Genomic DNA, 26,205 nt, shown 5'->3' on the forward strand with positions numbered 1-26,205 from the left:
GTGTGTGTGTGTGTGTGTGTATGTGGTCTGACAGCTAAGAAACACACTTTCCTCACTTACAGATACACACAATACACAGATACCTTACTATACACACTTTACAGACACAAAACACAGAGACACGATCCTACACACTCAACACACACACACATTACTCACTCACAGACAGATACACACAATACACAGACATCAAACACACACACACACACTTTAGTAACTTACTTTGAGAAACACACAACCACACACTTTTCTACACACCCTCAGTCACTCATAAACACACACACACACACTTCACAAATACAGTCAGACACTTTACCGACACACACGTACACACACACACACTCCGCCAGACGCAACCTACGCACGTAAGCAGCCCTCAGTCGGCGCGCACACACGTGCCTCTCTCCGCTCGTGCAGACGGTAACCGTGACGTTTTAACGGACATAATCGCGGTTATTCTCACCGTTTCCGTTGATTTATCGCAGTTTTCCGCGCGTGTGTCAGTGTCGCGGCCTCGCGCTGATCCGCCCTGCGCTCTTCACTGACCGCAAGCGCACGTTACCGCCCCACATACGCTCACCCAATCACAGAGCCGGAAAACATGACGGGCGGCCGCCTCCTCCTATCACGACGCGGATAGAGTGTCTCCAGGTCTGATGCTGCCTGTCCAACTGGCGCACTTTTGACGGACACGCGTCATGCGCAATGAGAGAGTCTGACACCTTATACGGACCGCAGGAGAGCCAATGACATTACATTGATCATATCATAAATACTTCATAGTTTAAACAATACTTTCATTTGACTGTATTTAATGAAACGGACATTAATAAAATAACATGGCATCCGGGTTTTTATCAGGGTGTATTCCGCGAAAATCAAAAGATTAAAATGTCATATTTAAGTCAAATTGCTCACATACCACATACGATGATATTTTATAAATGTGCATTAAAACCAGTAATACGTGAGGGATTAAACTGACAACAGTGCGGGGTTTTTAAAAGGTTCATTGTCGCCATCTGCTGTTCTGGATAAATACTTTGGAAGTCTTCTTTTATTTGTATATTGAATATACTTGAATTCCATTAGACCTAAAGTCCCTTCTAATGAACATAGAACCACGTCAAACAAGAGAGCAGAACTAAGCCGATGTTTCATTTAATTTACACATTATTTTAGATAGTATTTTTCCTTTGACTGTATTGTCATGGACAACATGTCATGATTCTCGAGTGGTGAGACACGGAGAGAGGACCCAGGTGCAGACAGCGGGTAAGGGGTTAACATATATTTAATAAATAATAAAACAAAGACCCACGTGGGGGTAACATAACAAAACATGGGAATCTTATGACAAGACAGAACAGGACTAAAACTAACTACACATAAACAAGACTTGAATAAACTCTTGACAAAAACTACAAATAACTAAACTAACACAACACAGGAACTCACCACACAAACCACAATGAACCAGCACAAGACAGAAGACACAAGGGCATTAAATAAGGGAGCAAATCAAGAGGGAAACAGGTGAAGGGCATTGATCAATAACGAGGGTAATGAGAGGATGGGTACAGAGGCGAGACCGGAGAGAGTGTATGGAAGGCCATAAGAACAATAATTGTCTCTCTCCACATTAAACATGAGGTTCTGTCATGATCCTGCCACTAAACTAAGAGAAACATGACATGATGCGGCAGAATCATGACACAACACCTGTTTTTGTCAATGTGCTTTTATTATGCATGCATACAAATGATGTTTGTTAAGCCACAGAAATGTCTAAGATTAAATGAATTGAAATACAATACGCTTGAGTTGTTTTCAAAGAGGTTTATTGAAATAAATATTTGAAATGTTATAAAGTCAGCCGTTTATAATGCAAGCACACAATCAACACCTGGAATTGAGCTTTTCTGAAATCTGTAAGAATTCACTCTGACATCATCAGATCAGTCGAATATTGTCTGTAACAGCAGAGTTTAATGTCAAAATGTCCAATTCCTCCACGACCCGGAAGAGCATTAAATCCATCTCAGGTGACCCAGAAATACAGTGTGTCAGTCTACACATTCCGTCTGCAACCTCACAAACCTCGTGCAGCATGCAGATAAAATGTGCACAAGTTACATTTGTCTTTGTTATTGTCATTATATATTATAGAATAATTAATATCATTACATCGTTATTAGCAGGGTTATTCACAAGTTTATTAAAAAAAGAAAAGTCAAACATTTATATTTCCTCTACAGTTTTCTGCATTTCCAAGCATGCCATAGAAATGCGTTTCTGCATAGTGTAGGCTATAGGGATGCCAAGACTTCAGATCTTTAAAAGATTTGTTTCTCATCTACAGTAAAACTGGGAAGGAGAAAAATAGCAATCCAGTGTAAACGAGTTACCAAAATAAATTAATATATACACGTACAGGACGTCTTTCATTTGAAACATTACCGCTTCTTGACATACTATCATTGGGAGCTCATATGGATTTGTGTGTGTTTGGCCTGTTTTACATCATCTGTGTTTGTAGGCGAATGTGAATCCCTGTAAAAAGACATGAGATCAAGAGGTTTGCTCCAGGGTGTAAAGTGCACTGACTAACACCGAACACAGAAGTCAAAAGAAATACACACGAGAGGCAGACAACAACAACAGCATTTCAGTGAGACGGTTTCTCAGATGAAGACATAAAAACAAAACCGTGTGTCGGAGGAGCGTCTCAGTTTTTGTGGCTCTATTCATAATGCAGATGAGACGATCTGAATGATTTGTGTCTGGTCAATAATGATAAATCTGAGATGCAGGTCACACTGACACAGATTAAGATTTCAATCCTGGATTACAAACAAACATCATGATCTAATAATAAACAGATGCAACGTGTTTGTCATGTTTTGAAAACCCAGAGAAATATTCAGTGAACTTCACAAAACCTGTCAGAACTTGTGCCATATTTCACCCTAAAAGAATTATTTCATTAAAAACAAATCATGGATCTTTCATGACATTTGTTTTGTGCAAATCAAACAATAAAACACAGAGAGTATAATAGGACTAAAAATGTCCAGGTGTGCTACCATAACCATGGTCTAAAAATAAGCCTTGTAGCAACATCATTAAAAATAAAATAGTTTGATTTGGTTCATTTTGATTTGGTTAAAGTGCAAAGTTTAAAGCGCACCATCAGTGAAACCCTCCAAAACTCACAAAGCGTTAAACACCTCTCTGTAAAACATTATTATTATAAATGGTGATTTAAAACTGTTGAGCCAATTCTGCAAAGATCCACAGAGATTTCAAAGGGTCTGAGATTATAGATACATTGAGAAACAAAAGATATTTCTGGAAAATCCACTGGAATAAAGTGTGTAATCGCAGGATCCGCTGCACAAGATCTTATGTGAACATTTCTGCACCAGCAAACAGAATCCCTGCGCACGGGGCGGACTGGCCATCTGGCGTTTGGGGCCGGAACGTTACGCTTTTGCTGATCAGACGGACGTATTATAAATGCGAATGAAAAAGACACTTACGCATGAGATATCACAAATAGTCTCAATAAGAATAAAAATTATATCAATATATGAAATAAATAAATATGTGCAAATTTCTGCATGGACCAAAGTAGAATAATGTAGTGTTGCTTTGATCTGTAACATAACCACACATCAACACTTTAAATGATACTTGAATTAGTTTTCTCTTCTGCCTCTTACAGTTAAAGGGGAAGTTCACCTAAAATCATTTCCCTGTCTATGAGGAGGCCTGGAAATCTCTCGGATGTCTCCTAAATATCTTCATTTGCGCTCCGAAGACGCCGGAAGTTCTCGTAACATGTATAACGTCACGTGGGTGAGTAAAAAAACACACAAAGTAGATTTTTGGGTGAACTTCTCCTTTAAAACCCTGTTGCCCAGTTTCAGAGATTAGGTTTACGGCTAGTCCCAGATTTAAATGAATGTCTCAAGCGAAAAGAACTTGTCCTGACACATGGTTTAGTCTAAAGATACGCACAGGTAATGTTTCTTTCTAAAGTGTTTTTATAAAAGTGTCGCAAATATCCCAATCCAACTAAGGCATAGTCCTGTTTTAAGATAAGCCTTGTCTGTGAAAGCGGGCCTGTAAAATATCATTACAGATAATATTTGGTATCCAAATAAACAAACATAATTAGAAGCCTGTAAATTTGGCAGAATTTCTCATGTACGGACGCCTGCCAATAAGAAACAAATGAACTCATATGATGTCATTTTCTTGCTAACATGTCTGCCCTTCCCTAAAATGCTTTAGAATATTATTGTCATTTCAATATAATAATAGTCTTTTTTATTAAATAAAATAATTTTATAAATTAAAAAAGTTTATAATCACATGCTTTAAAATTGCTTTAACATTTCTTTTTTTTCATTGGTCCACACGTCACCCGACAACTAAAATAAACCAAACGTTTTTTAATGAAGTGTTTGAGGTCGGTGAATTCATAATGAGATTACAATGCAACTTTTGGTTTGTATTTGATCCTCCAATTTGATATATTTGGTTCGTCGTGATTTAATGGATTCAGTATTGCTAAAGCAAATATGTTTTGACATATAGTCTAGGAGAAGATGACGTGTGGATTCAGAGTCAGTGCTCGTTCATCTCTCTCTCGATGGATTTTGATATGCTTTCTCTGTAATGGCATTGCTTTAAACAGCAATCTAGCCAATCCAGTGAGGCTCCACCTTCTTCACGGAGCCACTGCAGATGAAGGCAATGACATGAGAGACAGACAGAACACATCAGGTCATTATTGTTTTCTTCTGTTAGGCCAGCTAACACTAACAAGTTCAGTCGGTTCTTTGTTTTGGAAGCGCAACAGACGAAGAATAAGAGTCTGGAAATTCAGTGCAAGACATAATGGCTACTTGAAAACGTGTAATTCATCATTATCGGTTGTTTCTGGATATCCAATACTGGACGACAGCAGACGTGTCCTGTGACATCTCCAGCTCATCTTGAGCCGAACCTCCAGCGTATCTCTGAAGCTCCTCAGTGCAGAACAGAGACGATGAGATGTGACGGAGGAAAGCGAGAGGTCTGCTTGTTTTCTCTCTAGCTCCCAGGATCGGAGCTGTGTTTCTGCGCCGTCCGTGCGTCCACCGACGTCTGAGGTTCCTGTAGAGAGAAGCGGCGCTGAGCGTCCAGCAGGTTTGAGAAGTCGGTGCGAGGAGCTCCGCTTGAGCTGAGCAGAGGACTCTGTGATGGATGAAGCTCCATTGTGCTGCCAAGAGACTCACACGACTGCAGGAGAAAAATCACAGCGAATCAAAATGTGTTCCGAGAGCGATTTCCAAAACGTTGTGTGTGCGCCCGTTACCTGTGAGAGAGAAGCGAGTGTGTCAGACTGTAGAAGTCTCTCGTCCTGCGGTGGAGATGATACGCTGCTGTATGCAGGAGGAACCAGAGTCATCTGTCTCTGCAGCAGCTGCATGATCGCAGCGATATCAGACGTCATGCGGCTCTCCAGTCTGCACACACACGATGATTTACAGACATAGGCCTAATCACACACTGCACACTGAGAAAAAATGATTATGTGCCTTTGTAAATTTTATGAAAAGAAATGATTAAAATAAAATGATGTTCCTGTTTTTAACAAAACAATTGAGTTCAAATAACATCAAAATCTTGGAGATAAAATCGACTTATTGAACAAATGAAAGTAAAGTAAATCCAACTCAATGTGAAACCCATTTAACTTTATTATTCATTTCGTGTTGAGACCACGTACAGTAAATCATTTTTGTACAGTTGATATAACTATCTTGGCAGAAGTGGCGTAACGTTGTTTTGAAAAGTGGAGGGGACAAAGAATATGACAATACTTTAATAAACTGTTTCTGTAATAACTCAAATATTCACGGGCGTCACAAGCGCAGAAAATGTAGGAAAACAGTATAAAAGAAACAGTATAAAAACTGATCCGCTTTATCGACGGCTTCAGTGGTGTAACGTTAGATGCGAAAGACGCATGACAATGAAGTTTACAGGGGAAACCGATGGAAAAATTATATTTATTTTCACTTATTACAATGGGCATTGCCAGATAGGCTACAAATATACAACAAACTTTCTAAATTTAGTTTTTAACTCAAGAAACTACAACGTTGTGACTTTTTCCATTTATTGGAGTTTTCTATCGAGTTTCAAAATGTAATTAATCTTGCAATAGACGATAGCAACCGCATGACGACGAATATATAGCACCAAAGTGCAATGAAGCGCAAATTGATTGTTACATACAGGACTTGAACAGCCATTCTCAAATATTTTCAACATTTCATTAAAAATAAATGCCTTTACAATCTGAAATGTGCTGAGGAAAAAGTTCAGCAAACAGCAGTCCTGAAGCCACGACCACATGACGCAGGTTACACATGCTTTACGCTCTACGTCACTGGAGCAGTCGTCTGCCTTCCTTACAATTAGTCTATTCCAATCTGAAACTGTTGGGCGGAGTTAGAATAAACAGCCTCTGCTTACAAAGCAGGGTACTTGCACAGTAAATAGACTAGAGAATAGAGTCAATTCTTCCAATAAGTGGTGGGGGCAAAAATGTCCCACCCATCCACCGGCAAATTATGTCTTTGCTTGGCAGGTGATCCGTTGTTCCCAGCATTGCTTTGCATCTGACTGCATTAGGAGATGAATTTTCCTTGATCATTTTAGGTGTTTTTTGTTGATTTATCTTTGAGATTTAGGAGAGTGTTGGTATGATTTTTGAGTTTGGGTTTTTTAAAGGCGCAGTATTTGATTTACAGCGGCCACTAGTGTTGTACTATAGATTTGCAAGGGATCTCTCAGTACAAATATGACGGTGGCCACCACAGAACTAAGAGATTTGTCGGCTGCGACAGCGTGTCTTCTCATGTTGACACAGGGAAGAGATCACGCGGGCATTAGAAAGACTGTAGTAGAGCGATGTCTTATTTATTACATCATAGATCTGTGGAGTTTAAGTATAAAAAGAAGGATAAAACTCAGGCAGGAGCTAGGACCTTATATTATCCATTTCACCACTTTACGAATTCAATGTATGTAGGCCCGCTCTGTGTGTAGCTTTAAATAGCTTATTCGAGGTATTACAAACATAACGGTTCATTACGTAAGGTCTTTATACACATCTGAAGAAATAGAGTTGTATATTAGATTGCACATTTCTGTCAATAGATCCGGTTAAAAACCCTGTATTGTTCCTTTAAGTTTCTTTGAACTTTGTTCAGCGGTGCTTGTGTCGAGGCTGAGGGAGGTTAAGATAAAGAGATGATGATGTGTGTTATTGAGCAGTTACTGTGCCAATGCCACTACAGACACCAGCAGTCTCTTCTCACTGGACCATTCACATTGTCATTGTTTTATATTTCAATAGGAAACAAAGTAGACCGAGAATTTTGAGTTGGACACATGTTTATGTTGAATATAATCTTTTTCAGTGTATATTTACATTGGAAGCGTTATATAATGTGTAGATGTGGTGGTTGAATGTGTGACCTGCTGAGTTGTTTCTGCAGGAGCTCCAGTCTGTTCTCCATGTGACTGCGCTGCTGGCGGCTGATGCTGTGCAGGGGGGTGCTGGGATGCGGCGGGAGGGAGGACAGATTACAGCGGGGCAGTTCCTGATACTGTCTGCCCCTGCTCTCACCCCAAAAACTGAAGATATTAGACACACCTGAGAATGCACCTGACACACACACACACATCATCACTTAGAAATGTGCCAAATAATCAGAGTAAAAATGACACAAATAGCGAGTCTAAAGGGCATTTCAGGGATGTTTTGAAACTTAAGAATGTCTGTATAATATTTTCTCACCTGACAGAGCGTCACACGTGTTCCCTGTTTTGAGATCAGCGTCGCCCTCACTCACGTCATTAAAGTTTGTTGAAGTGCTCTGTACTTGAGACGCTGACGGAGGGGTGGGGCATGTGTAAACAGGCTCCTCCTCCTCATCGCTGGAGTGGGAGGAGATTGAGTTGGGACGCTCTCTCCATCCCGGTTTGACTTTGTTCTGGTTACTTGCAGCTTGTTTCCGGTTTCTGTGAACGGGTTTTGGATTCTTCTTGATCTCTCCTGCATCAGCATCATCTGAAGACACAAACACACACTGAATATTCATTGAGATGTTCAGAAAACAAAAATATGATATAATAAATAATGATCGCAGATAGATGTAATGTCTCATTAGAGAATGTCAGATCTGGGAATAAATATACCTGACTGGAAAGGTTCATTCCTCCTTTCTGTGCATTAGACATGGATCAACACAATTGAAAGTTCTACACAGACTTCATTTATCTAAACTAAAGCTCTCTAAGATGTTTTCTTCTGTGGTCTATCCACAGCATCATTAGGACACACATCTTCTAGAAGTGCCCCAAAGTCTGTCTTTCAACTACATCTGGAAGTGCTGTATAAACCACTGAACCAGACCCAGTTAGAGCCATTTCCGGTGTCAGGAGTGAAAGCGCAGCACCGTCAACAAACAATACAATATGCTTGGAGTCGTAACCCTCCTGGCTCGTAGACTCATTTGGTTTAACTGGAAGCAGAAAATCCACTAAGCTGTTCTAGCCGTCTCAAAGATCTTGTGCAGCACCTTCAACCGGACAGGATACTTTTTACACTAGAGTATATGGGCACCTTTTATCAATTATTTTACGACACACCCATAGCTGCACTCCATTCCTTAATTCTTCTTTTTTCCCCCTTTTATTACTTTATTTTGCATCTACACATTTTTGTTAAAAAATCTTTGTAAACACATAAACAAATAGTGGAAGAAAAAAGAAAACAGAAACATTGTCTTATGTTTGTTAGACAGTCAAACAGTATTTTGTGTCACGATGTTTCTAAATTCTGAATGTTTCTGTTCAGGTTTACAGGATTGTTTCCCTCTTTGCTTGTAAAGAATAAACATGTGATCGGAGTAACAGGATGTTTTGATTGACAACTCGTGTGATCTCTCATAAGAAGGTCAGATCTCATTAATATCTCAAATAACATCAAGGAGATAAAACTGAGGACAAATGAATGTTTTGCTAAAGTCTCAGATATTTCTCTTGAGAAGAGTCATAAATCTGACGAATGTTTCTGTCATGAGAATTTGAGAAGAGACGTCAACAGTGGGCCAAACTGTATGTCATCAAAAGATCTCAATATTAGTGAAGATCTCAATATGAACTCAAACATTTCTCATGAGGTCCAGATGATTTCACCTCTACGGTCTACATTCATTTACGCCTCGAGACTCTTCACGTGTTTCAACAATCACACTCTCATTTGATTCTCTTTTCATTTCTCCTGAGCATCTTTAGGAGAAACATCTGACTTAAATAAGATCGTTAAAGAGAAACATCTGAGCAACACCATTTTCATGAATCATTTTATGAACCCAAATTTCCGAACCTTTCTCCGTTCTGCGGCGGAAGGAAAGTTTTCTCCTGCGGAGTTTGTTGAAGCCGATGCAGTCAGAATCATCACTGCTGGGTGATCCGGGAATCATGTTTGTCTGTATGGCAACAAACACGCATCTCAATGAACTCAGAACAATTGAACTTTAGTTGTGTTGTGTAAGTGTTGTGTGTGTGTGTGACTGACGTCTCTGAGGTTAAAGGTGATCTCAAGGTTACTCCAGAAGAAGTCAGAGAACTCTGGGTACATGTCCAACACCTCCAGCACATCCTCTCTGTGGATCTTATGAAGGTCACAGTACGTCAGAGCTCGAACATCAGCGTTCGATTTCCCCGGACGAGCGTACAGGTTGATGGGCTCACCGAATATATCGTTTTTCCCTGTGACATACACAAAATATTATTCAGAAGCCTCCCATAAATATCACAAAGTAAACATGAGTAAATTGATTTGTCCTCATTTCTAAAATTGTGTTTCAGACATGCTGACCTGTAGAGGGCGCAAGAGGATCAACTTTTAGAAATCTGAACACAGGGTTTGCAAATATGTCAAAAATCCCTGTGTTTTTGATGTAACTGTGTTATTTTACAGTCAATTTAAATGTTAAATGTTGTGACAACATCACACAGGTGAAAGAATGCACATGTACCTAATATGGCCACCACAACATCTCCTCGTAAGATCTCGATGGATCCGCGTGAGATGAAGTAGAGAGCAGTGATCACGTCACCGGCGTGTACCAGCGTGTCACCCGGCGGGGCATGAGTGGTTTTAAACTTCATGGCCAGAGCTCTTAGACAACCTTTACTGAATCCTTTAAACGCTTTACAGTTCTGCAGCAGCGTTCGGTTCAGATGAAGACAGATATCAGCCTGTAGACACTCCGGGAAACCTTTCAGCACCTGACACAAGACATGCAGAAAGAAAAAACACTGGTAGTTCAAAGTTAAGAATACACACTGCAGAGACTTTTTTATATGATACAAAACTATACTGTTACTAATAATATTAAACGCAAATATGAATCATATAATATTTATCAAATAATCTCTATATATATATATATATATATATATATATATATATATATATATATTACATTACATATTATGAATATAATAATATTTATATGCCATTTAATGTTATAATGGCTATTTTTGCTAGACAAACTTAAAAAGATAATTGCATGCTGAAACAACACATTTCTTTACATTATTTACTTTTGTTTTATATATAGTATATTTTATCATATGTATGAATTAATAATCTATTCTGACCTTTAATTGAAAAATTGTTCTTCATTTTGCAGTCCATGTCATCCATTTCAAAATCATTTTTATTTAAAACTTGTGAATGAATCAATTCAAATGTTTGGATTATTAAGCGTGAAACCCTAAAGTTTGAAACAGTCGTGTTCGTTGATAGATAAATATGACAGAAGACTGTGTAGTTTTATTGCTATCATGACTCAGGTGAGTAACTCCATGTCCTCCGCAGAACACCAGTCACAACAGACGTGACTGTCCAATCAGAGCGCTTCTAAGCCCTCTAATGAGTTCAGATACACATTTGTATTCTCTGCTTGAATGGATGTGTAATATTGTTTCAGCCATGCTTTTAGGACCTGCTGTATTAATAACTCATTCTGTATAATATACCAGTTCTAATGTATATTAATTTTCTGTTGCAATCAGGCTTCATCATTTATTCATGTCATCTATGAAGCACACTTTAAAGTGTCTCATTTTAAACCTGTTTTCTCATCCCTGACTTTAACTGTGGGTGTAATAGTGAGAATATTCATTTGTATGATTGACAGGTCTGAGAACAATGAGTATGAAGAGAAGCGTGAGACTCACAGCGTTCATGTCGATGCCGTTTGTGTAGGACCAGGCGTGTTGGAAATATTCCTCCAGTCTCTGGCGCAGCGGGTTGGGAATCTGATGGAAGCGGATGAATTCTCTCACTCGCAGCATCTGTGTGTGATATCGAGCCGTTCCAGAATATAACCGCTGGATGATGGCCGACACGTTCCCGAAGATACTGGCGTACATGAGAGCTGAGGAACGAGACGATACCATTAATAATCTCAACAATAGCATTTCATTTTACACGTAAAGGGACGGTTCACCAAAAATAAAACAAATCAATCATCATTTCTTCACTCTCATGTGTTTGTGAGTCTTTCTTCTGCAGAACACAAGAGAAACGTCTCAGTGGTTTGTGTTCAATGGACGTCAATGGAGTTCAGTGTTGTTTTACCCTCAACATTCTTCAAAATATCGTCTGTTGTGTTCTGAAGAAGAAAGAAACTCACGACATGACACGAGGATGAGTAAATGATAAAAGATGCATTTTTATCAAATGTAAAAACAGTAGCTCTATACATGGAACTCTAAGGTATCGTGGTAAACTGTACTTTTTCTTACTATAAAAGTAGAAAGTGTTTCCGGAAAACACCGATGTGTTTCTTTAAATGACCTGTCATGCGTTAAATTGACATTTCATTAGTTAATCTTAATTCTTCACAGATCTGGGACTTCAGCAGCATGAAGTCTGTGTTCTCGCGCAGGTGGGCAGAACTATGAATCACTACACATGCAACACAAACATCAAGAATAGCAACAAAGGCAAAAACAGATCATCTCCACCGTACATACAGAAATGAGAATTGAAATGACGAATCCTGTGATGTCTGAATCAAAGCCGCTAAAGAATAATAAAGTCAGCATGTTTGAGTCGTGAAAGCGCTGAGCAGGGAGAGTTTAACATCTTTATAGTTCGGTGTGAAAGCGCCTCAGCTTCAGATGGGAGAGGTCACGCTGCTTCTGTCCTCCTGTGAGAATGTGATGTGGTAGCGTTCAACCGGCCATAAAAACGGAAATGATTGTGGTTACTGGGCTTTCATTTATGTTCTGACAATTTATCAAGAAGGGCTGTGACAAAGAGGCGCATCAATGAGCTCGCAATGTGAGAATTAAAATAAGACAAATATCTTTTTTCACTTTGTGATGAGCTTTGATTATATAGCGCACAACTACAAACCCATCAGCCACATTAACAAACAGTGAATTAACAGTGAATCATTTCTCTAAACAAAGATACCATGTTGACTTTTGTTGCGTGCAACAGGGTTAATAACTATAGTAAAGCATTTCTGTTCATTGAAATAAAACGATATATTATTGGAAAAGCCCAAAAACTACGAGAAACAATGAAAAACAAATAAAAAAATGTGTAATTTTACATGCACCTGACATTCAATTATATTTCAACATACTCACATCCTATAAGCATGACACATATGGAGAAGATCTTTTCCGAGTTGGTGTTTGGCGACACGTTTCCGAAGCCCACGCTGGTCAGACTGCTGAAGGTGAAGTATAAAGCCGTCACATATTTGTCTTTTATGGAGGGTCCTGATCCCGGGATGGTGTTGTTAAAAGGTTTGTCTAACTGTAAACCCAGCGAATGCAGCCAGCCAATAGAACCGCTCTGTTCGACGTTTCCAATAGCATACCAGATACAAGCCAGCCAATGAGCGATCAGAGCGAAAGTGCACATGAGCAGGAAGAGAACGGCAGCGCCGTATTCAGAGTAACGGTCCAGTTTACGTGCCACCCGGACAAGGCGCAAGAGACGAGCCGTCTTCAGCAACCCGATGAGAGTGGTCGTCTTGGGATAAAAAAACACAATACAAATTATATTTAGTGATATATAGTCACATGATATTCAACATGAATAACATTCAGATTTATACAACACCATTCCCCTCACATCGGCATTCACGTCCTCTTTGTTGCGGTATATGAGCAGGTCGAAGGGGATGGCGGCCACCATGTCAATGAGGAACCAGCCTTTGAAGTAATGTACAGCGATACGCAGCGGGTGACTGACCACCTCATCGTTGACATTGACGTACGTTGTGCGGAAGTTGATGACGATGTCGATGATGAACATGATGTCCACCATGAGATCCACCACATTGAGCGGACTGCAGGAGTAGCCGCAGTTCTGCATGGACACTTCTTCTTCATTGTTGAGCAGGAAGGCGGCGGAGTACGGCGTCAGGATGGCCGTGTAGATGACCAGCAGCAGGATCAGCCAATCCCACACCGCCTTGAAAGGACTGTAGTGAAGAACCGTCCACTTGTGTATCCGAGGAGCCTGAAGCTTGTACTCGGGGAGGACGTCGGCCCCCAGCGACAGCACCTGAACCAAACCGAAAAGGGAGAGATGGAAATGAAGAAATAAAACATGACAACATGTACTGTTAACCAAAAGACGGCAAACAGTTCATTCAAGATATAGTCTCTAAAAAAAGTCTTTCCGAACCTGGTTGAATTCTTCAAATGCGGACAAGTTTGGAATTACATGATCACAGAACTTTCATTTGTTCCTTTAACATTAAAAAGTAAGCTAGTTATATCTCGGCAAATACATACGAATTTTTACTGATGCTGAACAACGTAATATACAGGTAGTAGTAGTAAAAGCCCTCATAAACAAACAAAAATGGTTGTCGTGTCAGTCAAAAAACTTTAATTCATCATTCAAGTCACAATAAATGTCACACTATAGCAAACATATCAAACAAAGTAATCGATCAAAAGGATCGACGGAAAGTGAAAGCACAATCTATTGTTGATTGTCCGACATTTACCAACAATCAGCAAAACAACCTGAAAACAGACACAGAGAGATCTTGTCTTCAATTCAGAATAGTCATTAATAACCGTAAGAGCTGAAACGAAAAGTGTAAGATTGAAATACTCATACAACATCATTTCATGTGAACAAACAGGAATATAATAATGCAAAAATCTGCAATTAAATGACATCCAACACACAAAGAATTGATTTATAAAGCATCAAAAACATGTTTTAATAAGATCACGAGGAATGAAGTCTTACTGAAGATTAGGAAAGAAGATAAACACACATCCAAACAAAACTAAACTACTGTTTTTAAATGAAACCCAACATGAACCCAAGAAACCCAAATGTTACTACAGACACGTTTGAAACAGTAAGTAAATCAGGGATCATGGGAAAAGCTTTTAAAGTTGAAAAAAGAGGGCATCTGCAAACATGGAATAAAAACAGATCACATCACATTCGGTCACATGCTTACTTGTCAAATCTGTTCCTCAAAACCTCTCTTGATCTTTAATGTCTGTATTGTAATGTTTTTCAGATTTGATGGTGATGACCTCTCATGATCTCTGATGATGATGTTCTATAAAGCGCTGGGATGCTGTAGCTTATGTAGATTCTCTGCCGTCTGTGTGACTCAATCTCGAATCTACAAATAACACGTCGTGTGCTGTGTCGTGTGTGTTTAAACAGGTTTGACAAAAACTGTTCCGGAGAATGTTATTGCTCAGAGGTTTCTCATTTCAACTTGGTCTCAGATGTTTCTCCTAAAGATGGTCAGGAGCAGGGCCGTGCACAGACATTTTGAGGGGCAGTGGCCTAAACCAAAAAAAGGGGCACCAAGGGGGTGGTTGCTTGTTAACACAAATTATCCAGTTATTAGAAAATATACAATTAAAAAATAATTCAGCACACGCTCAAATACATTTTAGACTTTATTGTAGATGTTTTGATAGAACATACTCTAACCAGGGGTGTTCTTCACACCACTGTCCCTGAAAAGAACGTACTTGTTCATTGTACCACATTGTACATTATATTGTGTTTTTTTTAAAGGCGCAGGATCTGATTGATTTTGTAACTGAAGCAAAAACTCAGTCTTCTGGCTTTTTCTCCCTTGTGTACATGGCTGTGGCTGCCTCACTCTCCATTTCTTCCTGTCTTACAAATTCTAATAAAACAGAAATATTACTTATCGGACCAAAGACACGCAAACTGAATATTTCTGATTATAAACTGCAAGTTGAAGGATGTACCGTTACTCCAACTAATACTGTAAAAGATCTAGACGTTATATTAGACAGCAACCTGTCATTTCAAAATCACATCTGAAATGTCACAAAAACAGCCTTTTTCCACCTTAGAAATGTTGCCAAATTTTTAAATATTCTGTGTGTTGCTGACACGGAGAAGCTTATTCATGCATTTATGACCTCAAGACTTAACTACTGTAATGCTCTACTTAGTGTTTGTCCTGAATCATCAATAAACAAACTACAGTTAGTTCAGAAAATACCATCACATAACCCCAATGTTATCAACCCTTCACTGTCTACACATGAAGTATCGTATTGACTTTAAAGTTCTTTTAATCACTTATAAAGCCTTAAAGGGTTTAGCCCCTACCTATCTAACAGAGCTTCTATCACACTACAACCCATCACGCTCTCTAAGATCTCAAAACTCAGGACTTTTGATAACATCTAGAATAACTAAATTTCTCATACGTAACACCTGGAAACTCTAAACTCTGGAATAGCCTTCCTGATACTATTCGAGGATCAGACACACTCGCTCAATTTAAATCTACAGAACCTCAGGTTTTGTGTGGAGAGAGACTGTAGTGAGTTAGGCGGGACGAGAGCCGGGATTCGGGGCCGGTGCGTGAGTGATAACGAGCGTCAGCTCTCGTATCAAGGAGTAGATTGTGGAGCATTAAATGGACGATTGATTGGACTGTCAAGGAGAGAGGACAGGGCCCGAATTGGTGTTTGCCGGTCTTTCGTTTACGTGTTTATTGTTTGCTTTACTTGATTAAAGTTTGTTAAATGTTCGCCGGCTCCTAACTTCCCTTCTATGGATCTTATTAAAGAGACATATTATTGCTGTCACGACATAATATGTGTTCTTTCCGGTCTCGTCTTACCTCGTTAGCTTCCCTTCAGTGTTTCATTCCCGACACCTGTCCCTTGTTCATTATCCTTTATTAGTCTTCCTATTTAATGCCCTTGTGTCTGCTGTCCTGTCCTGGTCATTTTGATTGTCTGCTTCGTGTCCATCGTATACTGTCTGGTTCAGTATTGTCTTTGTCAAGTTTACCTTGTCGTGTTCCTGCCTTGTGCCTTATATCAGTTTACCTTGCTTTCTGTTTTGCCCCACGAGGGAAGTTTTTTGTTTTACATTTGTTTATTGGCCTTTCTGTTTAGTTACCGTTCACCCCCACAGTGGGTCTTTATTTTCCTCATTTAAGTTTCGTGTTTTGCTAACGCTACCTGCGCTTGGGTTCTTCCCGCATATCTGTGAAACTGCTGACGTAATGGTTATGGTGAATGGGCAAGAAGATTTTAACCATTTGGTCTCTGTTGTTAATGATTTTTTGGACATTTCAGCAGCAAAAGTTAATTGCGGAAAAAGTGAAACATTGATGGTCCGGAATTGGGAGGGTGGATAACCAAAGCTGCCTTGGGCGTTATTTGGAAGACGGAAGGATTTCTTGGCTATTGTACTACCCAAATATACAAGGAATTGGGAGGGAATCATTGAAAAATGGAAGGAAAGTTAAAGAAAAGGAAATCAATTCATTTACAATTGTCATTTAGAGGAAGAGCGTTAATTTGGTAAAATTGGTTGCTTCAACTTTGTCTTTGTCAATCTCTTATTGATGCTGGTTAATTGTCTCACTTACAGACAATTTTAGTGAATTTCATTAGGGACAATCTACACTGTTCCTCAAAATGTCTTTTTTCTTCTTAGAGAGGAGGGAGGACAAGGACCGGTTAATTTGCCAAGCAGACTCACAACTTTGGTCTACCGTTCACTCAGAAACTTTTGACTGGTTCTGGAAATCTGGTATGGAGAAAGATAATTTGACATGCAGTTGATGGACTTGGGCTGGATGTTACACTGTTCCTAATGGATCCCAAATACATTTGACTGGCTGGATTGCCTCAGTTTTACTGTTTTAGTGTGGTGACTTTTAAATGTCTGCAGGCTGGAAACAAACAACTCAGTGTACCGGTTGCTTGAAGAACCTCTTATTAAGGGGGCTCGTTTAGACATTTCAGGAGAGACTGTTCCAGGACTTACACAAATGTTGTACGCCTCCAAGTCTGTGACATTGAGGCACATAGTTAATGTTTCCAGGCCTGAGCTGAACAATATAAATGCAGTATCCACATTGTTGGGTCAAAGATCAACTCGTCATACAAAAAACATAGAAGAAATGTGAAAGTCTAGGATGACAAATGAAGAGCTGGTTTTAATAAGGGGTTTTTAGAGTGAAAGAATTGTATTGGACTTAAGGGAACCTTTTCCAAAATTGGGAATTACACCAAACTTTAAGGATATGTCGGGTCCTTTATTGGATCTTGATGGCTTGGACAATTTAGATGTATATATGAGGTAAACGGTAAAACCATGTATAAATGTTTTATTAACGTTCTGAACAAAGATATGTTGAATGGGAGAGTAGATACAGTTTGAAGAGATAAACTTGGGTTAAAAGAAGAAGTGAAGCCAATATGGAGGGTGCAATATAAACCACCAATGACAAAAAGATGTGTTGATTTATAATGGAGAATATTACTGTCGGGCTGTGGATGTTAATGCTTTTGTTTCAGTCATTGATCCAACTGTTGAAAATGTGTTTTTGTGGTGCTAGAGAAACAGTTTTTCGTTGCGTTTTAGAGTTTGAAAGACTGTTGTGTTTTTAAGAGCTGTTTGGGAATTGTGGGGTGAAGTCTTACAAAGGATGTGTTTATTCTGGGGGCAGGGTTTGACCCAAAAAAGAGGGTTAAATGGCAACTGATTCATTTTCTTTTTGGACAAGCTAAACGTCAGCTGGCATCACGCTTCAACTCTCCTGTAAAAGAATCATCTGCGGCTGGTCGCTCGAGCGGATCTCAGTTCATAGCTTCAGTCTTTATCCTTCAGCACCTATCAGAGCTCTTAACCTCGTCCCGAGTGAAGACCATCCCCACGGACATCACCGCTTATTTTTAGAAACCCCACAGACTAAAATAAACTTTCCAAATCTGTCCAGTGGAGCGTGAAGCAAACTCATGTCAAAACACATTACGAACATCTCAAACAGCACACTTTATTCCATTCTCTCACAGACGCGGGCCGGACAAACATAAGAGGTGTTCATTATGGAATCAAGGTTACATTGAGGTTGAGAGTGATTTATCAAGAGTAATGTTGAGCGATCGATTGTTCTCTGACCTAAATTATAATGATGGGCTGAATAATGACGGTACAGATGATGATTCATCTCAAGGGTTTCATTAAAATAATAATTCTGTATGTTTCATGTAGGAGAAATATTTATTTTTGAATTATAAAATGACCTTTAATGTCTTCGTGTATTTTTGCTTCATAAATGAATAAATCTTTAATCTAAACCTTTGCTTTGATAAAGAAAGAGATGAGGAAGTTTAGAAAACATTTAACAAACTGATCTGTTAAATAGTTTTTTGAAATACAAGAATTCTCCTCCAAAGCTGAAGTCAACAGTTTGAGATATTTCAGAGATTGAGGAGATCAGGACCTGACCACAGAGAATATCACACATGGAATATTGACAAGCCTCAATTTCTACTGTTAACAAAGTTTGGATTTCTCCAGTTCTCATTATTTCACTTTCTCTGGGTTTGATAGACACTTCAATTATTCAATCCTGGAGCACAGCTGAATTCCTGACACCACTGAGTAGACTATAATATGTTATTCTTAGGTTGAATCTTACAAAACATATATAAAACGCTGCATGCAAATATACATTCGCCACTAACCTTCCAAATTTCTCAAATATAATATTAAAACCCCTCATGACTTGTATTTACACTGCAATAAATATATAATTATAATTTGTATGCTGTATTTTCTTTAATGTCTTGTAGCTTTGATGGTGTTAACCTCATGGATGGGAATATGCATGGTATGATGATATGGAGATGAGGTTATGCATAGGGAAACTAGGCGTTGTAAACTATATATATGGTGATTTTGGGGAGGAGACGAGGTGGAGATGCACTTATGCACACTCTTCATCTGACTAGGGACTTTTTTGTGCAGGTTCTGGTGTATGCTTGGTTTTAATAAATCTGAAAACGCTTGTGCGTACGTACACTTTTAGTAGGAAATCTATGGAGAGAGTTTGGCCCTTGGACATTTGTTCTTAATCTTCCCCACAAACCTAAGTATTTCTCTTTCTTTCTCTCTTGATGTCACAGAGCGTGTGGTGTGTCAGGTCTGTGGAGGACGCTGAGAGAGTTCAGCTGTCTGTGTGATTCTCTACAGATGAAAACATGAATAATGAACAAAGTTGAAAAGGATCCACAACATGAGTTTAAGAACAAAGAAGCTCCATTCATAAATGCATCCAGTTTACTCATTTTGCGGGCAGAAAATAACTTTGGAAGTCTATTCTGACTCACGTTTTAACAATAATTTTTTTAAATACTGTATTAGTGCAAACAATATTTTGATCCACTTCCTCAGTGTGTCTGAAACATCTGAAGAGGACTGAACATGTCGAGCACATGTGATACAGCTATTGAACATCTCATGATCTCTTTATCTCATAGGCTTATTTCATTATTTGACAGATTTCAGGACGATGAAGTCTACATCGACAGACAACACATGAGCAGACATCACAGCTCAGAGCTTGTAATTCAGTTTATTATGTGGCTTGTGTAAATTTAATCTGTGGCTTTGGTCGAGGTAAAGGCCTGGGAGAGACGTGTGTGTGTGTCATAATTCACAACTGACTCACTGTATATGAGAATGTGACGATCTTTAGTACACAAATCAACAAACAAACACATGAACCATCTTTAACTGACCGACATATGACCAAGACAAGACTGTGAGCTCAATGACAACATTGTCATCCACGCCTGTGACTATCCTGGTGCTGAATACCTACAAATCAGGTTTCATGTGTACATCACCAGATACTGCTAGAAACCCTGTCATCCTTAGGAATCTCTGGTTCCCCTCTCTGCTGGTTCCAATCCTACCTCTCCGGCAGATCATTCAAGGTGTCATGGAGGGGCTCGCTGTCCACTGCTCACCATACAATCACTGGGGTCCCTCAGGGATCGGTGCTTGGACCGCTGCTTTTTTCCCATCTACATGACATCCTTAGGACCCATCATACGGGCACACGGCGTCTCGTATCACTGTTATGCTGATGACACCCAGATCTACATCTCGTTTCACCCAGACGATACCACTGTAGCAGCTCGCATAACAGCCTGCCTAGATGACATCTCAACTTGGATGAAGGAGCATCCCTTCCAGCTGAACCTGGCCAAGACAGAACTACTCATATTTCCGGCACACCCCACGGTCCAACACAATCTCACCATCCAGCTTGGCAAGTCCACTATCACTCCCTCCGAATCAGCTAGGAACATCGGAGTCACATTGCAAAGACAACGCGATCATGCCGATATGCTTTATTTAACATTCACAAGGTTAGACTCTACCTCACTGAGCATGCGGCACAACTCCTTGTCCAGGCCCTGGTCATCTCAAGGTTGGACTCCTGCAATGCTCTCCTTGCTGGTCTTCCTGCAAAGGCTATCAAACCACTTCAGATGGTTTAAAACGCAGCAGCACTGTTCTCTCAACAGGTGTTGTTCTGGCTTTTGTTGAAACTAGTAACTTTGTAATAGCACCTATTGTACTATTACTCTTTGTATAACATGTCGCTTACTGCTCCCCGAACTCTTTGTAAGTCGCTTTGGATAAAAGCGTCTGCTAAATTACTTAATGTAAATGTAAATGTACATGGGGTTTGGATTTTGGACTATGATACACTTACTGAAAACAACAGAAAAAGGCACAAAAATGACAGTACTGTACATTTATATTTATGTATAAAACGTCTTAAAACAACACGAGACATCCGTACAGAACAGACTGTATTTCTACCTGTTTATCACCACAGTCCAGTGTGTTTACATCATACACGTCCAAAGAATGACTTCATGAAGCAAACCATCTCAGGTCAGATCTGAGGAACTGCACATGACATCATTTCTGTGGTTCTGCCATCTATTAATAGATCCAATGAGAAAATCATGGCACGAAGAGCCGACTGTTTGCCAGATTGTGTTCACCGTTGACAATTCAACACAGATCTTTAAGAAGATACATGCTTCAAACTGATCATTTCATTCTGAAGGTAATGAATCAATAATATCCATCTACTTATGAATTAAAGGCCAACAACAATATAACTATAAAGTCACAGTGCTGACAAACAACAATAAACACCTGACCTGACATAGTTCATCGTATTAATTTTACTTCATTATGCATTCGGAAAATACAAATAATTCCTTTTAGTAATTTTATTAAGGATCTCATAAAATAATGAAGAAATGATAATAACTGAACCGAGGGATTAAATGTAGCATCTCTATGGGCTCAATCCCACAATCCTCTCTTCCGTCTCTCCTCATCTCATCCAGGGCTTTTCTCTGCCATCAGGAATCAAAGTCACATCTCAAGCGCTCCAGAGCTTCTTTCTTCCATGTTACGCTAAGCGGAATCATCTGTCTTTGAGCCAAACTTAACTGTCATTCAAAGTCTTCCAGGCTGTTCTGAGATCAGTGTTTGTTTATTAACCCTTAGCCTCAAAAATACATTTCACATGAGATTCAATCCTTTTCTTCTTCTCATAATCCTATTTTAATTAGTCTTGATTTCTTCTATTTTTATTCCAGCTTTATTGTTTAAAATATTACAAATCATGAAAATAAAAATTAAAACTGAACCCAGAATAGACAATGTTGGCCACCATTTTTGTTTATAGATGTTACGTGTCAACCCCTGACCTGCGCTACCACCCAGACACAAACAAGCCAAATGTACAGATCATCAAAACTCAAGAGGAGACATTAAACCTTAACCTGGTGTAAGAAACAAAACCCGTATCCTGTACTCATGTCCCATCTAACAAACATTCTAGCGACGTGCCCTCACCTCAGGGTTCTCGCTGGACAGACGGGGAACATTGGTGACGTCCCAGCCGATGCAGCTGGTGATGCCGGACTCACAGAGCGGCATGAGAGCGGAGCACTGGAGCACCTCGGTCAACAGCTTCAGCACCAGCGTTACCACCATGATCCTCTGCGCCACATCGGGGCGCTGCCGTTACACCCGCCAACCTCCACAAGCGCCACCGCCAACGGGCCTCGGGGGTGAGAGGACACCTCTGATACCGCACCACATGATCTCAGACATCAACCCATGCCCCGCGTGAGGAACCTTTACAAGAGATCACGTCCGTCTCCAGTCAGCACCCTCTTATCCGCGCCGTTTTACTAGCTTTAATGATTGAGTGTGAGCGACGCAGAACTGCAGACGCCCGTAGCAGTTGCTTCACATTAATAGACACTGAGAGCAGAAGCTCCACTAGAACACACAGAGAGAGAGAGAGAGAGAAAGAGAGAGAGAGAGAGAGAGAGAGAGAGAGAGAGAGAGAGAGAGAGAGACAGAGACAGAGACAGAGAGAGACAGAGGAGAGACAGAGAGAGAGAGAGAGACAAGAGAGAGAGCAGAGAGAGAGAGAGAGAGAGAGAGAGAGACAGAGAGAGAGAAGAGAGAGAGAGAGAGACAGAGAGAGAGAGAGAGAGAGAGAGAGAGAGAGAGAGAGAGAGAGACAGTGGAGAGAGAGAAGAGAGAGAGAGAGACTAGAGAGAGAGAGAGAGAGAGAGACAGAGAGAGAGAGAGAGAGAGAGAAGAGAGAGAGAGTGAGAGAGAGAGAGAGAGAGAGAGAGAGAGAGAGAGAGAGAGAGAGAGAGAGGAAGAGAAGATAAATACAGTGACGATTGAAATTGAAATAGTCTGAATCTTTGAAATAAAAGTCAAAGGAGCAATATGGAGATTTAGTGGTGAGGTTGTGAATTGCAACTCCACCTCTCTTTTGAAGCACTACGGTAGCTGACACAGAACATACACGTTGTTATGTTTGATCACATTCATTTCACATTTCTCTGTATGTCAATAATTGTTTAATAAAACAAAAAAAAATCATTCTTGTCTCCTGAGATATAAAATATCAACCATTGAGCAATAACATTTTATCCAGAACGATCATGATTTTACATGCTGTGTGTGTGTGTGTGTGTGTTAGCTCAAGGGAACCCTCACACTGGTCCAGTGAGGAATCTCTGTGACAGCTGCCTGTGTGCATGTGTGTTTCCATGACACATCCGTTTGTGTTTTCTCTGGACCTTCTTTATCTCACTGACTCACAGGGTCTAAACACACACATACACGCAACAGGCACACACTACACACACATGCACACATACAGATCCACACACACACAGATCCATGTTAATCTCCAGCATTAAACTGATGATGGCAGACACTCTCATGTAAAATAATGAACACATCTGCATATGTAAATTATGACCACAATACCACACTAACACTGATTCAGCCACGCCCACAGGTCTCCACACCTAAAGATGATTGGTCATTCGTTACGTTGTTACAGTAACAAGCTTCTTCAATGAAACTGGATTTGTGTACGATGTGATTTAGTGAGAACAAGTGTTCACGTGCACACGTCTACCTGAGAACATTGTTTACTTATACTGTATATATAAAACATTTACATTTACACATTTAACATAACTGAGAGTCTGCTGATGTGTAAAAGAGCAAAAACATTTTCCTCTGGAAGGGGTCAACCGTCTCTCTCTCTCTCTCTTTCTCTCTCAGCTGGCGTGTTGTGTGTTTGTCCCTGCAGACTCTGGGCTGATTTGGGCTCTGTGATAGACGCCTTGCGGCTCTTGGCACACACACGCATGCTCTCGCACACACACACACACTGTACACACAATACTGACTCACAACTGTGTGTGTGTGTGTGTGTGTGTGTTAGAGGTCCAACAACAACACATTCCTCATTTTAAAGTTTAGCACACAACTCATACAGCGGTGTTTATTCTGATCCCAAAGGATTCTCTCCAATCATGCTGTGATATCACCTTTCACAGAGATCAGACGTACACCTGCTGGATGATAAAACAGCTCCTTTAAAGGAGAGACTGGAGGGGATTAGTCCTTTGGTCAGTTTGCAACCATCCTGAACACCCTGGCAACCCAGAACACTCACAATTATACAAATACAGTCTTACAGAATGTGAGTATGAGCTTTATCAGACTGTTACTTACCAACAGATTGGAGCATCACAGTATCTGAGAGGCGGTTGCCTGGATACAGTCGAGTGAGAGTAACTTGACTTTTCTATTTTAAACTCTCATACTGAGCAGGTTGATAACCACTAAATCTCTTTCACATCTTCAATGTTTCACTAAAACACCAATAAGATTTGAGATAAACACATTTAAATGTATACACGTGTATGTATATTTTCATTCTTATTCATTAGAAAAATAAATAAATCATAGCTCTCTGTAAAAGTGTGATGCAGTAGATGTGAAATATTTCTTTGCGTGTTGTCACATGTTCCACAAGCGCTCGTGTTCTCCTGGATGATAAAACAGCTGGTAAATTTCATCACTGAGTTGCCGGAGAGCATCTGACTGAATAACACAGTTTTTGTAACTCTGTTCTCTGTAATGTTCAAGTGATAAATCACAGGCTGTTGTTTGACGGATGAAGAAATGAGAACCCCGAAACACAGCACACAGACACACAGGTTGGTTTGGCTGTATCTGTATGTGACTGTATGTCTACAGACATCACATGTGTTGTGTTTAGTGTTACACACCTGATAAACTCATTCTTCATGAATAGAACTTCAAACAATCCGTATCACACGTGAGATGAGATTCATTTGGTTCATGGCCTGAAGAAGTTTGCAGTAACTTACACAGTTTCTCAATGTTATATGTTTGCTTACAACAGCAAAATGTTGCAGAAACAATCAAATAAAGCAAAATAGCATGTCAATGACACTAACAGGTCAACGTGTAACTGAAATAATCACATACAGCTGCATCTGTGCACGTGTGTGTGTGTCGGTAGGAAAACACAATCCTCTAGGCAGAAGCTGAAAATGCTTATGAAACAGGAGTGCAAGAGAGATTGTGCTGGATCTGGAAAGAGTTTCAGGAGGTTGTGTAAGTAAACCTCACTCAACACTTCATTATAGATGCTTTCAGCTTAACAAACACAAGCAAGCGTTACTGTGCATGCCCATTGTGTGACCCCCCTGAACCTCCGGTACAAATTCAAAAACAATAGAGTGCCTGTAGATTATTTCTGATAACAATCACAAGCAATCGAGAAGAACCTTTACTTGGCTAAACTTCTCTCTATTTTGAATTTAGACCGTGATACCAAGCTCAACCGCTAGATGTCAGTGTACCATATGGTTGCTTTAAATGCAACCAAACTACAGGACACATTCAACAAATTGTTTATTAAATAAAATGAACATACAACAAAATTCACTCTGCATCCTCGCACTCACTCACCAGCCTGACCATCAGAGGTAGGCTACAGAAACAAATCCCAGAGGCCTTTTAAATAGTTCGTCTCGCTGCTCCAGTTATTTTCATTTTATTTACGCATTAGCCTATATTTTGTGTTATTGTGACTTCAGAATTTGTGTTTCAGTTTTAACCAGTACATGAAAAACTAAAGAGGTTGTAACAAGGTTCAATCAAGGAAGGAAGGAGGCGGGAACCGGCAAACATAAAACAACTTTGAATAAAATAAACAAAGAAAATTAAAATGTTCCCTCACGGTCGACTGCCGGCCATACAAACATAATAAAACACAACATAAAGTCCAGGCCTGGTCCTCCCTCGTCATACACTCCTGTCTCTCGTCCTTTTATGCTCCCGGAGCTCCTCCGTGAGAGATG

The 26,205-nt window shown here is 39.8% G+C and overlaps 2 protein-coding genes across 8 annotated transcripts in view; both read right to left on the reverse strand.

The window, feature by feature from the left end:
• Nucleotides 1-574, reverse strand: part of LOC306888795 (uncharacterized protein) — a 59,655-nt gene extending 59,081 nt beyond the window's left edge. For 4 of the 7 annotated variants that reach the window (XM_079447252.1, XM_079447247.1, XM_079447246.1 and 1 more), the window contains exon 1: nt 464-574. The gene's annotated coding sequence lies outside the window, so the exon portion shown is untranslated. The remainder of the gene's footprint in view (nt 1-463) is intronic. The other 3 variants (XM_079447250.1, XM_079447248.1, XM_079447249.1) reach the window with 1 other exon arrangement.
• Nucleotides 575-5,103: 4,529 nt separating this feature from the next.
• kcnh2b (potassium voltage-gated channel, subfamily H (eag-related), member 2b) overlaps nt 5,104-26,205 on the reverse strand; it is a gene marked incomplete at its 3' end in the record, with an annotated part of 110,163 nt that continues 89,061 nt past the window's right edge. The window contains exons 5-14 of the mRNA XM_079487596.1: nt 13,253-13,675; nt 12,748-13,138; nt 11,323-11,522; nt 10,113-10,365; nt 9,650-9,843; nt 9,458-9,560; nt 7,865-8,137; nt 7,543-7,732; nt 5,369-5,519; nt 5,104-5,292 (exon numbers count right to left, since the gene is read on the reverse strand). Of these exons, the coding sequence (XP_079343722.1) occupies nt 5,104-5,292; nt 5,369-5,519; nt 7,543-7,732; nt 7,865-8,137; nt 9,458-9,560; nt 9,650-9,843; nt 10,113-10,365; nt 11,323-11,522; nt 12,748-13,138; nt 13,253-13,675 (2,367 nt within the window). The remainder of the gene's footprint in view (nt 5,293-5,368; nt 5,520-7,542; nt 7,733-7,864; nt 8,138-9,457; nt 9,561-9,649; nt 9,844-10,112; nt 10,366-11,322; nt 11,523-12,747; nt 13,139-13,252; nt 13,676-26,205) is intronic.

The sequence above is a fragment of the Barbatula barbatula genome, assembly GCF_947034865.1.
Source record: "Barbatula barbatula genome assembly, chromosome: 23".
Classification (NCBI taxonomy): domain Eukaryota; kingdom Metazoa; phylum Chordata; class Actinopteri; order Cypriniformes; family Nemacheilidae; genus Barbatula; species Barbatula barbatula.